Source organism: Camponotus vicinus, unplaced genomic scaffold, assembly GCF_025532165.1.
Source record: "Camponotus vicinus isolate PSW18456_S1 unplaced genomic scaffold, iyCamVici1.0 SCAF_14, whole genome shotgun sequence".
NCBI classification, from domain to species: Eukaryota; Metazoa; Arthropoda; class Insecta; order Hymenoptera; family Formicidae; genus Camponotus; species Camponotus vicinus.
This window is the reverse complement of record NW_028141950.1, coordinates 13,628,409-13,644,754: the sequence shown is the minus strand read 5'-3', so window position 1 is coordinate 13,644,754 and position 16,346 is coordinate 13,628,409. Positions and strand designations below refer to the sequence as shown.

The following is a 16,346-nucleotide window of genomic DNA, read 5'->3' as shown; positions in this document are numbered from 1 at the left end:
TTATTTTCTTTTTCTTTATTTCTTACCTTCCTTCTTTTCTTTTTTATAATCTATTTAACGTTATATATCTCTTCCTTCTGTTCGCTCGACACTCGTTTCAACCGTTCGCTCGACACTCTTTTCAACGCTATCTAATTCAATACTGACAGTTGCTCTGTTTCTTAAACGCTCATCACCTTCATCTCTACCATAGACCTTTTCCACTGTTTTCATTCCAATGTGATACTTGAAACGCGCTTACTCTCATATGTTTATTCTAATTATCATCCGTCGCTCTCCCGCTATCCATCTCTTTCTCTATTACAATATTTTACGATTGTGTGTGTGTGTGTGTGTATTATACTATTAGAAGAAATATTAATAAAGTTTTTTGTATTTTTTCATATATATAAATATATTTCACATATATTTTTTATGTAATGCATATCTTACACATTTATATTAAGAATAACTACATACATAATACTATTGTAAGAAATATTAATGAAGATTTTTGTATTTTATATATTTCATGTAAGGTAAAGTGGGGAGTTATGAGACAGGTTTTGTTTTTGAGGCACAACTACCATAAAAATCGATAGTTTGCAAATCTTTAAAGTAGGATATGTAGTAGACTTAAAAATACAACCATTGGCTGTAGCAATTCGTTGAAATTCATAGCGGCTGTAAAAATTTATATGGCTCGCAAAAAAGGAGTGATTTTCGAATTTTCAAAAGTGGTGGGGAGTTGTGAGACATGACAAAAAATGGGAGAAAATGGCATATTTTTATGATTAATCTTTATTTAAGTTGTGAAAAATGAAAATTGAGACAGTTTTGAAAAAAGAAAATGTTGAAAAAAAAAACAAAGCCGGCTTAGTTCGCTTAATCCGGTTAGTCCAACTAATCCGCTTAGTCCGATTCGCAGTGAACACAGGTATAATAGCCGGTTGTTATGCAGGCACACTTCAAGTGCACAGCTCGATCACATACATTGCAATGTATTGCGTTGTTTCGGTTCAATTTCTTTGGCATTGCACCTTTGCAGATAATGCAGAAGTCTTCCTCTTCATCAGATGAACTTGACATCGCCTTCGCTGGCATGGAAAGTGCACGACGACTGCGCTTTTTCGGTGGTGCCACATCCGTTTGCTTCTTCTGCTTCTCGTCTTTTCTTGCCTCCTTTGCCCGCTTGTCCTCAGCTTTCTTGTGTAAGCTGGCCACATTTTCAGGCGAAGTCAAAATGGTAGTTTCCATTGGCTTGCGGCCTCGTTTGGATTTTTTGGCCGGTGTATCGTGCTTTAGAGGTCCAACATCTTGCAATGCACTGCGAAGAAATGGCGCCGATGATGTGCTGGCCATTTCAGAAGTGGTGACCTCTTCATTTGCGGCGGTTTCGATGACATCTGCATTAACCATTATAACACGACGATTATCAGGATCGTCATTGTCGTCATCAATGTATTGATTTTCCCCGCTCAAATCAGCCGCCAAGAAATCTTCAGCCGTGAATACATTCGGATCGAATGGATAAATACCCGTTGCTCTAAACCCAGATTTGATATTCTTAGGCGTGGCAGACGCATCGAGACATTTATCAGCGATAGGCGCTATGTGATACAATTCCAAAACTCTGCCGATGTGATTTTTCATCCAAGCTTGGCACTGGGTGTGGAACATCTTTTTGAATGGACCGAATACGCTGACATCTAAGGGTTGCATACGATGCGAGCAATGGGGAGGGAAAGAAATCATCGTGATGCCATTATCAACCGCCATATCTATAGCCTCCACGCTGAGATGGGAAGTGTGGTTGTCAAGTAATAATAGAATCGGCGACTCTTTCGATGCGTTGGCGTGCTTGATAAAATGAGCCATAAATTTAACGAATTCTTGTGACGTCATCCATCCGGATTCGTTGGCGACGCCAACGGCACCAGGAGCAGTGTTGTCCATAAACACTTTCTGCATATTCTTGCGCGGAAATATGTAAAATGGTGGGATGGATTGTCCGGTCGCACTTATACCCAACGCTATGGAGACATTTGTGCCTCTTTCGGCCGATGTTTTTTGGCCAACTCGCTTTGACCCTTTCGATGTGATGATCTTAACTACCTTGGTGGGGACGGTCGGGCATCCGGTTTCGTCGACGTTCCAGATTCGATGAGGTTCGAAGACTGTCTCGTCAATTACAGTGCCAAGATTAGCGAAGAATGCATTGACATTGGCTGCGGAGAATGACTTAGCGCGATTCGCGCTGATCTGCTCTGGTGTTCTGAGAGAGAAATTTTTATGCCGATGCATATATGCATAATACCAGTCCTTCGACGCTTCACAATTAGTATTCCAGGCCGCGGGATATTGAATGCCAATCTTCTTTGCAAATTCGTAAGCAAATTTTCTTAACTCACTTATGCTCAATCCATAGTATATTGCGCTGGCCTTGAGGATATATTTCATCAGCTCTTCCTCTTGTTGTGCGCTGAAGATCTGTAAAAATAAGGAATTCATCAGCAAAAGGTCGGAAAAAATCAAATAAAAAAACAACAAACCGTTTTTCCGCCAGTTTGGGCACTTAGTGATGAAACGAAATTGACCAATTGTTCATTCGAAGCGGTTGAAGGATCTAATGCCTGAGTGAGCTTCGAAATGTAGCGAGACAATTTTGATTTATCAATCTTGTATGCTTGGCCAACGGACCGCAACGACTTCTTCTCAATCGTCACCTCTTTGATGGCACCCACTATCGCATTAATATCCGCTGGTTTACTTGTCTTACTGTTATACTTATGACGCGGCATGACGACTACAAAAATCGTGAAAAATTTCGAAAAAATCATAAAAATGGCTGAACTCACAATGAATTTGGATAAAACATTCAAATTATGCATGAATAATTCGAAATACGCATGAAAGATGCGAACTCAAGTTGAGAAATGTCAAAAACTGTGTGTCTCACAACTCCCCACTTCTTGTGTCTCACAACTCCCCATTTTGGACATTTTCAAACTGGCCGCATCGCCATCGACACACCGACTGTTCATCCAAAATTCCTTTTGTGTGTGAAAAGGCAATTGCCCAATAATAATTTTGCACGTACTTACTTTTGCAATCAGCTTCTAAATGTGAGTTAAAATACTACAAACACAAATGGTCGAAAAAACTTTTAAGAATATTTTTGATACCACAATATAGAGAGACGCTTAGAATGCGTGTTGATGCGACGAATGCTAATGGAAAAGTGAGGTTATGTCAAGAGAAACATTTAACACTTCTTGGAACATTTCTAGCTGTCACAGTATGACAGAGATTGACGTGTCTCACATCTCCCCATGTCTCACAACTCCCCACTTTCCCCTATATTTTTATATGTTGTACATATTTTTTCTTGAAAATGAAAAATAAACACTGTATGATTAATTAAATCACATTGTCCTTATGTATCCAAGAGTTGTGCGAATTGTCAAATCCCAGCCATTTCACGTAAACCTCGTCACACTTCCTGCACAGTACTTTCTCCACGAGATACACGTCCGGATAATTCGCGCGATGCAACTCGTGTTCGTAGAACGCTCCGGCGATAGATGTTTTGCGATAGTCCTCGAGTAAATAGCTTACGGGATTAGTATGCTGCACTTTTACAATTTTAAACACCTCGGTTGTCCAATTTGGCGTGTAACCCTTCTCGAAAATTGTCTTGTACTTGCTAACGCGTACCGAGTCACCTATTTTGAATTTCGCCGTACCCGCGATATTTATGCGGTTGTACACCGTAGTCAAGAGTCTTTCAGCGATCGCGGGGGTAACGTCGACGGGTCGCATACCGATCGTTCGATGCTTGCGCGCGTTGTAATCCGATACAAGTCGCGGCAACGCGTTGATCCACTTGTAAGATCTGTTCAGCGTAAACCTCTTCCACATGTCGTTTTTCAGCGTGCGATTGAATCGCTCAACGATCGATGCCTTCAATATCGAATACGTAGAATAGTGATTGATGTTATATTTTCGCACGAGCCGTTGCACATCGGCGTTATAAAACTCCTTCCCTTTATCGGTCTGTATGTTTTTCGGACACCTCTTGCTATCTCGAATTATCTCGGCGATAGCGTTAGCTGTCTCGCTTCCGCCTTTACTCTTGAGTGGTACGGCCCACGTGTGCTTGCTCAACGCATCGATGACAGTGAATATGTAGTGGTAACCTCTGTTGAAACGAGAATACGGACGCATTTCGACGATGTCAGCTTGCCACAGGTCATCGTATCCCCGCACTATGACACTACGTGTCTTCGGGGAAAATTTTTTCTCGCCGGTGCGTGCAGTTCGTTCACCAACTGCCGTTTCTCTAAACTATGTTGTTTCTTCGCTTCCCCGGTTATTCCCAATCGCCGATCCATCATTGACGTTCGATAGTCGTTCGATAGACGTTCCTGGCCCGTTCGTTGGCGTTCTTTGGCGTTCGATAGACGTTCCTGGCCCGTTCGTTGGCGTTCGATAGACGTTCCTTTCACGTTTGATAGTCGTTCACTGCCGTTCTTGACCCGTTTGTTGCCGTCCTTGACGCTGTTGGTAGTCGCTTCTAAGTAATCCGTAGCCTCGTTCACAGTCGTTTCTAACCCGTTCGTAGCCTCGTTGGCAATCGTTTCTGACCCGTTCGTAGCCGTTCCGGAGTTGTATGCCGCCTCGTATGTAGCCGTTCCTGACGTGTTCATAGCCTTGTTCGCAACCGTCCTTGAGGTGTTCGTAGCCTCGTTCGCAGCTGTTCTTGAATTGTTCGTAGCCTCGTTCGCAGCCGTTTCCTCTTCGATCACTGCCACTCATTGTAGCTTGATAGCCGTTCGTTAACCGTTTATAGTCGTTCGATAATTGTTTGTAGCCGTTCGATAACTGTTCGTAGTCGTTCGATAAGCCTTTGTAGATGTTTAATAATTGTACAATAGCCGCTCCTAAGCCGTTCACTGCAGCCGCTCATTACAGGTTGATAGCCGTTTCTGAATTAGTGTTAATCGCACGCCGAAGCTCGTTTATAGCAGTCTGCAAAGCTCGCACGTCCTTCTCGAACGCAGTCAGCTTCTCGTCTGATTCTTTCTGTTGATTCTTCAACGTTTTAACGCATTGTTCCACGTACAGTTTGTTGACTGCATCGGAATCGACCTCAGGTTGCGCTACACGGCGAATCTTGCGCGACCTCGCGTCATAGTCCGTAGCGACGCGACACAGAGCGTTTTGACGCAAGTAACTCGTCACCAATTTACCCCAATGATCGCTTGTGTCGATCGCATCATTTCTCCGTTCGAATAATCCAAATTTGTTGATAGGCATTTTTTTCGATGTGAGTGACATCGATCGACTGATAAGTTTTGTCGAGACACCGTTTAATTTATAATAAGACCGGCTTCGCGAAGTTCCTCTAGGATCGACAGGATCTCGTTGTCGTGAGCGTTGTGGCCAGCTCGGTGCGAAGCGTCGAGCAATCGTAGCCGATCCACTAGCTCGTTGGGGTCGTCCCAGTGCACGTAATCGATCTTATTGTCGGTTAGCGTCATCGCGCGAGGCATGAATACTCCCGTTCCGGATTTATTCTTTTTCGATTCGATCGACATCAACAGTGCGATTATTTGTTTATACTTGTATCCCTTGTTGCTATTTAATCGACCTTGCGCATCATATTTGCGTTTATGCACACTCGTCGCCATTAATATGCTTTTATATTTTTGCATATCGTCCTCAGTGTATGTGATGTCATCGGGAATTCTTTTGAAGATCAACTCGTATAATCCAGGTGTACCGATATACCTCACTTTGTCAATGATTATAGAGTCATCTCTATCAATGTCGAATCGTTTGTTACCGAGACGCATTTCATTCTCGTCGAAATAGACACCGTACACGTGATCGATCTCGTTTTTTCTTTCGTCGCCACTAAGGAGAGCGCTCATGTACTTTTGTCCCAGTGGTCCCAAGTGCTCTCGTAACACTTCTTGACCTTCCGACGTTTGTAACACGTTTCGAACGGATGTTTCGAGCGGGTTGCCCGTGGTTTCGAAAACATTTTCGATTGCGAGTGATTCAGGGTTGATCGTGGGTTGTACGATTCTCGTTGTCGCTGACGGTGTAGAGGTTATCGGCGGTTCATCCAGTAAAGCATCCGATAGATCGAATGTATGCGGAGTCGATAAACGATTCGCCTTCAATCGTTTCCTCTTTTTCGGTGTTGCATCCACCACCTCCTCCTCTTCCTCCTTGTGCCGCTTGATGGGTAACGTTTTAATCTTCGCGTCAGCGTTACTCTCCGGCTCGTTTTTCATCGCGATTGAGCTAGAGTTGTCGGCGATCTTTTGCAGTGGCTCGATAATAGGCCCAAAATAGGTCTTAACCGCTAATATCGTCGTCGATCTTACCGGTCTTCAAAGCGCGATGTTTCTTGCGGATAGATTCGCTCGTTTTCTCAATCTGCTTCGCAAGCTTTTCACGCTCGCGAATATTATCGCTTCCAGCCATGTCGACGGAATGTCGAGCGTTTCACTCCTCTCGACGGAATGTCGGCAGCGACTAATCGTTTTGCGGTATCGCGAACACGTTAAATCCTTTTCTGTATCGCCCGTAAGCGAGCTGTCCTTATCTATCACTAGGAATCCATATTTTTGCTGCCAACAAGTATGACATAATTCACTGAAATCCTCGTACGACATGTCGGTATTCACGTGATCGTTGTACACGTGTTTCAAATTGGTATCATCCTGTTTAAACATGATCAGCAGGTTCGCGTTGTCGCGTATAAGATGTTTTGGTATTCTCGCGTACGTCTGACAGAGATAGAAGCAGTCGACGTTCGAGTGACGACCCATTGCAAAGTACTCTCTTATCGTATCTTGCTTGTCGCACGCCACATCATCGAAGACGAAAATCGAGTTTGGACGTGCCTCGCTCGGTGGAATGACGTCACTGTTATTGGAGAACGTAAAGTAGCCGATTTCGTCGATCGGCGTCAACAAATTCTCCAGATATCGATATTTCGGCTGTTGCAGCGACTTCGAGTACACGTACACGTTCTCGAAACGTACACCGTGCGGACTTTCCAGTAGACTTATCAGAACGTTGGTTTTACCACAATTCGAGGGGCCGCAAACGATCGCGCGTATAGTAGTCGGTAGCATCGTATCGTGTCTGCGCATCTCCGCGTTGTCCCCCATTGATCGTAATCTGTCATCGCAATTCGTCACGCGTATCGTCAAAGGTTGTCGTACGAACCGCATGTTTTCTCTTTCGAATCAATTTTGCGAATGATCACGAGGGGGGGAGACCTATTAATAGAGGTGTCTCGACTCGAAACCGATCAGTATCAAAAATGTTTCTCCTTCTGTCGGATGAAAGAGATATTTTCCGGCTTACCGCCGAACAACTGCAGTATATCCCAAAGATTGTTTTACTGCAAAATTTTGGTGATTACGTGGAACGATTGTGGGACAAGCTTCCAGAATATATAAAGGCTGATTCGGAGGTTCAACAATATCGTTCGTGCATGCGACAATACAATCAGCCGTGGCAGCGAATGCACATCGACGGTCCGCCACCGTTAATAAAAGATTGCTACGTATGTCAGCGAGAATTGTGAGAGGAAGCGGTCTCTTAAATCGTGCGATAAACGCGCTTCCGATCGAATTCCATATTCCCGGCTATCAGTTTTGCGGTCCAGGCACGCGGTTGCAGAAGCGATTAGCCAGAGGCGATCGTGGTATCAATCCATTGGACGCGGCGTGTCGTGAACACGATATAGCATACTCTCGGAGCAACGATCTCACCGAGAGACACGCGGCGGATAGGATACTCGCCGAGAAAGCGCGAAATCGCATCGGTGCGGGAGATTCGACTCTCGGTGAGAGAGCCGCCGCCACAGCTGTCTGGGCAGCGATGAAAGCCAAGACGAAGCTCGGTATGAAGAGGACAAAGACGAAGACGAAGACGAAGAAAAAAACGGCGAAGAAACGAATACTTCCGGTAGCGAAACGCGGCGGCGTGTTGCCGATTCTACCAATGTTGGGTGCGCTCGGATCCCTGATCGGTGGAGCGGCGGGTGTAGCGAAGACGGTGAACAACGGAAAAGCCGCGCAACGTCACTTGCAAGAGATGCTACGTCACAATCGCGCCATGGAAGGTCGCGGATTATATCTCGCTCCTTACAAATACGGACGAGGAGTCTCAACGAGAAGAAAAAAAAAACGTCAAAGAGACGCTAAAAATGCCGCAGGGCGCAACTACCAACGTACAATTGCTACAACTGGCAAGACGTGTGCGCATTCCATATTTTAGAGGTGTTTTCATGCGCGACTCTTTACCGATCGATGGTATATATCGAAACGAGAGCGGTATCGTAAATTTGGATAGCGTTGAAGGACCGGGTACTCATTGGGTAGCGTACGCAAAGAGGGGAAATCGTGTCGTATATTTCGACAGTTTCGGCAATCTTCGACCACCGAATGAATTGGTGCGATATTTCGGACGAAACGTAACGAAGATACAGTACAATCACACATCTGTTCAAACTTACGATCAGAGCATCTGCGGACAATTGTGCTTGCAGTTTCTTCGAACGGTCGATGCGTGTGAATTTAAAGACGGATGTTGCGCTATTTAATTCAGTATTCGTTAAACAGTTTTGCCGACATGTCTATGACATTCACGTTAGTAGTAGTGAGTCTAGGCCGGTTCTAACCCAGGGGCTCCGAGGGGGGGTGAGGGGCGAGGGGGAACTGGCGGGGGGGTGACGTCACGCGGGGGGTGACGTCACGGGGGATGACGTCACGGGGGGGGGACGTCACGCGGGGGATGATGACGTCACGTGCGGGGGATGATGACGTCACGCGGGGGATGATGACGTCACGTGCGGGGGATGATGACGTCACGCGGGGATGATGACGTCACGTGCGGGGGATGATGACATCACGTGCGGGGGATGATGACGTCACGTGCGGGGGATGATGACGTCACGTGCGGGGAGTGACGTCACGCGCGGGTAGGGGGGAGGTCCGAGGCGCGACCGGTGGACGAGGGGGTCCGCGCGGGGAAGGAGGGGATCCGCGGCGCGAGCGATGGACGAGGGGGTCCGCGGGGGGTAGGGGGGATCCGCGGCGCGAGCGATGGACGAGGGGGTCCGCGCGGGTAGGGGGGATCCGCGGCGCGAACGATGGACGAGGGGGTCCGCGCGGGTAGGGGGGATTCGCGGCGCGAGCGATGAACGAGGGGGTCCGCGGGGGGTAGGGGGGATCCGCGGCGCGAGCGATGGACGAGGGGGTCCGCGCGGGTAGGGGGGATCCGCGGAAAGAAGACGGTGGTGTGAGAAGAATAGCGCTACGTGTGGGAAAAGGATAGCGTAAAGTGTGTGAAGAGGACAGTGCGACAAGGATGACACGTGACATCATCAACGTGTGACAAGGATGGCGTCAACGTGGGACAAGGATGATGCATTGTAAGATGCCACATAGGTGGGAGCAGGACGACGCAAAGGTAAGTGAGTGATAGCGACGAGCTTGTGAATGAGAGAGAACGATAATAGCGCGAAGAGAACGCATACAAAAGAGAACTATAATATCGCGAGAACAACGTGTGCGAGAGAGAACGATAATAGCTAAGATAACGCGTGCGAGCGAGAACGAAGATATCGCGAGACTTACAACTAACGCGAGACTTATTGTTAGAACGATAGCGCGTACGAAAGAGAGAGAGAGAACGATAAATTCTTACAACTAGCGCAAGAGAGACGCAAGGGATGGGAACGCAAGGAGAGGCGCGTAAATAAATACATTTCTTTTCAATACTAAATGTAACTCACAGTTATCGAATCATTAATCGATTGCGAATTATTAACATGTGCTGTAAATGATATTCTTTACGATGCGTGCAATAAATAATTATTTTTATTCCATCTATGATTTTAATTCTTTCCTTCCATACGAATAAGAATAGTTATACTTTTCTCAACACGCTCCGCTAAAGATGTAGAGAAATGCTGAGGTAGATGAGACTAGGTAGATGTGATGCTCTAGTTGGAATGAGACAAAAGATATTAAAAGATATATAATGAAGAGGAGCCTGCGACATTAGAATATTATTTCTTTCGTTGTTCTGTGCTTGTCACAAAGTTGTGAGAGTGTGTGAGGAAGAAAAGTGAACAAAATTATGTGTATTCCTAAACCATACAAACCGAGGTCTGATCCTCGCTTTTACTCTGATCTTCCGAGAATACACATTGCAAAATGTTTCTGGACCGAATCCTACCAACGTCGAAACCGACACTACTGCAAGGATTGTCGGTACGGATTTTATCGAAATTATGCATTAAAACATAATCATTTCCACGGGTTCTTCGAGGGACCGTTTACACCGTTTAGGTGCTGTCACTGCGGCACGGAGGTAATGGTGATAAGATCTGTCCTAGACTGCAAGGATTGTTACCAGGAATATTGTCATACGTTCCGTACCCTCAAGAGACAAGGATATGATGTAGATAATATGTCCATCATAGTATATAATACTGACCGAATGGAAATATGGAAGATACATTTTTTACCATCTGAACCTCCTAGTATAGAAGAGCAACGAGAGGAGTTGCTGGAACCTTATTACATGCTGCCTACTCAGAGCGAAAATTCGGCGACGCGTAACGAACTCTTCTTTCAAGAAACATAATTTGTATGTAACTTACAATTTATAATATATCAAAAGTTCTAAAATAAATTATTAAAAACTATTCAAATGTCTTTTTCTGTTCCAGGAGCGGCTCCACTTAGCCCGGCACATCGACCCCTTAGCATTCTAGGAGCGGCCTCTTCCTTAGCCCGGCGCACTCCCCCCAAATATATTATTCTTATTATTTTATTATTATATTATTATTATTATTTTTTTTAATTTTATATCATATATTATTATATATTAAGCGCACACATACACACACACACACACATACAAAATTGTATAGTACACGCACACATTTAAATAAATTTTATATTTTAATTAAAAAAAAAAGAAATGTATTTATTTACGCGCCTCTCCTTGCGCTCCCATCCTTTGCGTCTCTCTTGCGCTAGTTGTAAGAATTTATCGTTCTCTCTCTCTCTTTCGTACGCGCTATCGTTCTAACAATAAGTCTCGCGTTAGTTGTAAGTCTCGCGATATCTTCGTTCTCGCTCGCACGCGTTATCTTAGCTATTATCGTTCTCTTTCGTATGCGTTCTCTTCGCGATATTATCGTTCTCTCTCATTCATATGCTCATCGCTATCACTCACTTACCTTTGCGTCGTCCTTCTCCCACCTATGCAGCATCTTACAATGCGTCGTCCTTGTTCCACGTTGACGTCATCCTTGTCGTATGTTGATGTCGTCCTTGTCACACTTGATGCCATCCTTGTCGCACTGTCCTCTTCACACACTTTACGCTATCCTTTTCAAACCAGTGCACCGTCCTTCTCACACGTGGACACATCGCGGACCCGCCGCGGATCCCCCCTACCCGCGCGGACCCCCTCGTCCATCGCTCGCGCCGCGGATCCCCCCTACCCCCCGCGGACCCCCTCGTCCATCGCTCGCGCCGCGGATCCCCCCCTTCCCCGCGCGGACCCCCTCATCCACCGGTCGCGCCGCGGACCTCCCCCCTACCCGCGCGTGACGTCACTCCCCGCACGTGACGTCATCATCCCCCGCACGTGACGTCATCATCCCCCGCACGTGACGTCATCATCCCCCGCACGTGACGTCATCATCCCCGCGTGACGTCACCCCCCCCCGCACGTGACGTCATCATCCCCCGCGTGACGTCACCCCCCCGCGTGACGTCATCCCCCGTGACGTCACCCCCCGCGTGACGTCACCCCCCCGCGTGACGTCACCCCCCGCCGGTTCCCCCTCGCCCCTCACCCCCCTCGGAGCCCCTGGGTTAGAACCGGCCTAGACTCACTACTCACGTTGACTGGGAAGAGTAGCGTTCTCGCGGCAAACTTCTTTCCCGCCGTAGATTTGGGCGACGATGCATACGAGCTCGGTCTAACGGATTTTGAGACTTATCACACGATACCGAATGTGAATTCCTCGAATAATAAATTTTACTTTGGCAAAGACGACGCGGAAATTACGATTCCCGAGGGATCCTACGAGTTGCGAGATATACATGCATTTTTGAAACATGCAATTTCACGGAAACATCGCGATAAGAAACACATTGACGACGGTGACTATGAAGATGGAGAATATCCGATAGTGCTCCGCGCTAATTACAATACGATGAGGAGCGAGATCAAATGCGCATACAGAATAAACTTTAGCAAGCCCGACAACATTGGATCGTTGCTAGGATTCTCGAATCGTATTCTCGAGCCGCGAAAATGGTACGAATCGAACATGCCGATTAACATTATCAACGTGAATGTTATCCGCGTAGAGTGTAACGTGACCGCGGGCGCGTACAACAACGGCAAACTCGTTCATACGATACATGAATTTTCACCGAGGGTACCACCGGTATATAAGATATCGGAAACGCCGGCGCAGATCATTTACCTGCCGATCATCGCGCGGAGCATTACGGATTTAACGTTACGCGTTGTCGATCAGACCGGACGATTGCTCGATTTTCGAGGAGAAGAGATCACCGTAAGATTACACGTACGACGGCTACGGCGATAACATACGTATGCAACGTATGAGATGCTCGTGTTGAACGGATCGAAAGACGTGAGAGATAACGCAATCTTTACGAGGACAGCAACAACAACAACAACAACAACGTCGACGTTCGCCAATATCCAATCATCCAAGAAAAAGAAACTCATCGAACGTTGCGTTTTTACAATCTTTGGGATTCGCGGTGCGAAACAGCTGAACGATGACCGACATCCTCAACATCGGTGACGCGCCAATCTTCGACGATCGTATCGTCAAGATCGAGACTCACACGTACAACCCGTTCGCCAATACAACGTTCGGATACAGTGATGAGATAAGAATACCCATACAACAACAGGATCTGTATACGTTGCCGTATGAGAGTTTCCTATACATCGAGGGAGAACTAACGAAAAATAGACCACCAGCTGACGGAGGAGCTGATGTGGCACTGGGAAATAATTGCGTCGCATTCATGTTCGATGAGATTCGATACGAACTCGATGGCGTTGAGATTGATTGCAATAGAAACGTAGTAATAACTACTACGCTCAAAAACTATGTAACGGTATCATCCGATAGAAGCGTGATTATGAGGAACGCCGGCTGGGATGCGTTGACCAATGCAAATGGACACTTCAATTTTTGCGTACCGCTCTACATGTTATTGGGATTTTGCGAGGATTACAAACGCGTGGTGATTAACGCTCGTCACGAATTGATCTTAATACGATCGCGCAACGACAACAATTGTCTGCTTGGAGATTCGACGCTGGAGCCTGCGATCAACATATTCAAGATACAATGGCGAATGCCACACGTGCTGTTGAGCGAGATCGAAAAACTGTCGATGCTGCGTGCTCTGGAAATCGGACGATATCTCAGCATGGGTTTTCGCTCGTGGGATCTGTACGAGTATCCGCTATTGCAGCGTACAACCAAGCATTCGTGGGCCATTAAGACCGCGACTCAGCTGGAGAAACCACGCTACGTTGTCTTCGCTCTGCAAACAGGCCGGAAGAATGTTATGTCTGAAGATACGAGTCGATTCGACGACTGCAAATTGATCAACGTGAAACTCTATCTGAACTCGGAATGTTATCCGTACGACGATATGAACCTGGATTTCGATAAAAACAGATGGTCCATTCTGTACAACATGTACACGCGCTTCTGCAAGAATTATTATGGATACGAGTATCTCGAGCCAAGTCTCACCGTCTCGATGTTTCTATGTAACGGTCCATTCGTGATTATCGATTGTTCTCGACAAAACGAATCAGTCAAGAGCGCAACCGTGGATGTGAGATTCGAGTGTAAGGAGAACGTGCCGACGAATACCACTGCGTACTGTCTCATCATACACGATCGCGTGATCCAGTACAATCCGTTGACCAACGTTGTACGCAAAATCACCTAAGTGTTCGCGACACAAGAGAGAGGGGAAGAGGAGCAGGATATAAATCAAAGTGTTGCGAGGCGTTGGTTTTAGAGTGTCGTCATTCCTCTCGACGAGAGAGATCTCGTCATGTCCGTACCAACGTGGATCTGCAAGGATTTATTGTCGGGAGAAATTTTGTCGTGAAGGAAGCTGCGGTTCTGAGAAAGGGATATGTTCTCTCGCATTACTTTTTCGCAAGTCCCGTACCGTGGAGAGTGCTTACAAAATCTGAGCGATGTCAAGTCTTATGGCTGATTAGAAATCATCACGGATTACAATGGGAAGACAGAAACGTTCCGTATGGCTTGGCTCAGCGTGTAATTACAACAGCTGTCGTTGGTACGATACACGAAGAAGAAGAAGAAGAATCGTCTGTCGTGTACGTTAAAGGACTTGAAAAGCGAGAATGGCTGACCGATATACTAGACGATGCGGGAAACGGCTATATCATTGAAACCTTGAATGCAGATTACGAAGATATTGATTCTCTAAATAAATTAGATATTACCAATAGTATGCGATGTGGAAAACATGTTAAGAATTGCGCATTACAAAATATTTCAAAATATTCAAAGTATTCAAAATATTTAATTTGTGGTCGCAACGCCAGAAAGAATTGCAAGAAAAATAAAATATGTAAACATTAATATGTGTTATCTCTTATTTCCCCACCCTAATCCTTTCCTTGCGTTTCTAAGAATTCTTTTGTCCGAGCGCCGCCTCCCCCTTCTCCTAAATTTCAGAGCGTTAGAAGCATTGATTCCCCCCCCCACATTATACTTTTTGAAGATGAGCGTCACGTATACTCGGTTAATTCCTGTACGATCAGTGTCGCGTTAACCGTTCACTTGGTGGTTCACTTTTCATAACCCCCCAGAGAAATGTACTACGTTGAAAGAAGCAGCAGCAGCAGCAGCGGCGGCATCGGAAGACGCGTGAATAATTATGTGCCGAGTCGTGATAAAACTCCATCATTTGAGAACAAATGTGACGAGTAAGTTTCATTTAACTTCTTTCTATTTTTCTATTTTTACAAATTGTATTATTACTATTATTTAATTTTAATTTTTCCCGTAGCATTTCGTTGGAGCGTCGTGCGGTTCGTATACTAGGTAGACGATACGCATTGACAGCTACGGAATTCAAATTCCTCGAAATTGGTATCAACGTGGGTCCGCCGAGTTACGTGGTGATTGCCATAGGAGATCATCGGAGAAAAGAACTGATATTATCTCTCGAAACGTGGAAGGGACTCTACGAGCAACGTCATAATATTCTAAATCTCCTTCGGAACGGCTCTCAAGACATCTACAGTTTTATAAGTGTTGGACCGCTAACAGTGCGAATTCATACGATTAACGACGCTAAACTCATGAGTCTCGAATCTTCAGATGTACGCATGATGATGATCGAATCGACGTTACATCGTATGTTCGATCTCGATGGTTGCATAGATGTAACTTTTGATCGATTGGTTAGAGTGACCGAGACAGTCGATGTCAAATTTACACAATTCTCCAATATCGCGTCCACTGTAACGGATCCGAAAGAAGTATCGAATGTAATACGCGCTAGCGACACCTTCAACAAGCATCAACTCGTCGATTGCGAGCTGGCAGCTTTAGCTTTTAATTCTTAATATGTAAGACAAAAATTATATTTGTATACTAAATATAAGCAGAATAAATAGTTATAAGTCTATGTCATGGTGTACTTTCTTTGCGTTTGGCGCGCTCTCCCGTCCCAGCTTTCATGCATAACTCTTTGCGAGAGAGTTATCATGAGAGAGCAAACACTAGGAAAAAAAGAGACAGCGCGAAGGAGTGATACGGCGCACGCGAGAGAAGAGATAGCGCGGCGCGGCGAGAGAGAGGCGCACGCGGCGAGAGATACGGCGCACGCGGCGAGAGATACGGCGCACGCGGCGAGAGATACGGCGCGGCGAGAGATACGGCGCGGCGAGAAAGAAGCGCACGCGGCAAGAGCGCGGTGAGAGATATAGCGCAATGAAATTATTTTTGATAATTTAATATAATTTTTCTGTTTAATAGTTTTTTATAGTTTAGTAATAAATGGAACAAAGAAAAGAGAGAGGAATTTTGAAAATAAATAAGATTTTTTTATATTAATACTTTTTTAATAAAAATAAAATGTGTATTATACAAAGTGTGTGTGTGTGTGTGTGTAAAAGATAATATAAGAAAAATTTAAAAGAATTTAAAATATAAATGAATAGGAGGGCAACGACAACGGCGATGTGGTGGTGTCGATGAG

General features: G+C 45.6%; 2 protein-coding genes across 4 annotated transcripts in view; one reads left to right on the top strand and one right to left on the bottom strand.

Moving 5' to 3' along the window:
• Window positions 1-16,346, bottom strand: part of LOC145965795 (uncharacterized) — a 407,995-nt gene that overhangs the window by 366,587 nt on the left and 25,062 nt on the right. The gene's annotated exons all lie outside the window — the stretch shown is intronic.
• LOC145965599 (uncharacterized) lies at window positions 14,954-15,711 on the top strand. The gene is made up of 2 exons (XM_083089265.1): window positions 14,954-15,066; window positions 15,150-15,711. Exons 1-2 carry the CDS (start codon window positions 14,954-14,956, stop codon window positions 15,709-15,711), a joined length of 675 nt encoding a protein of 224 aa, XP_082945391.1.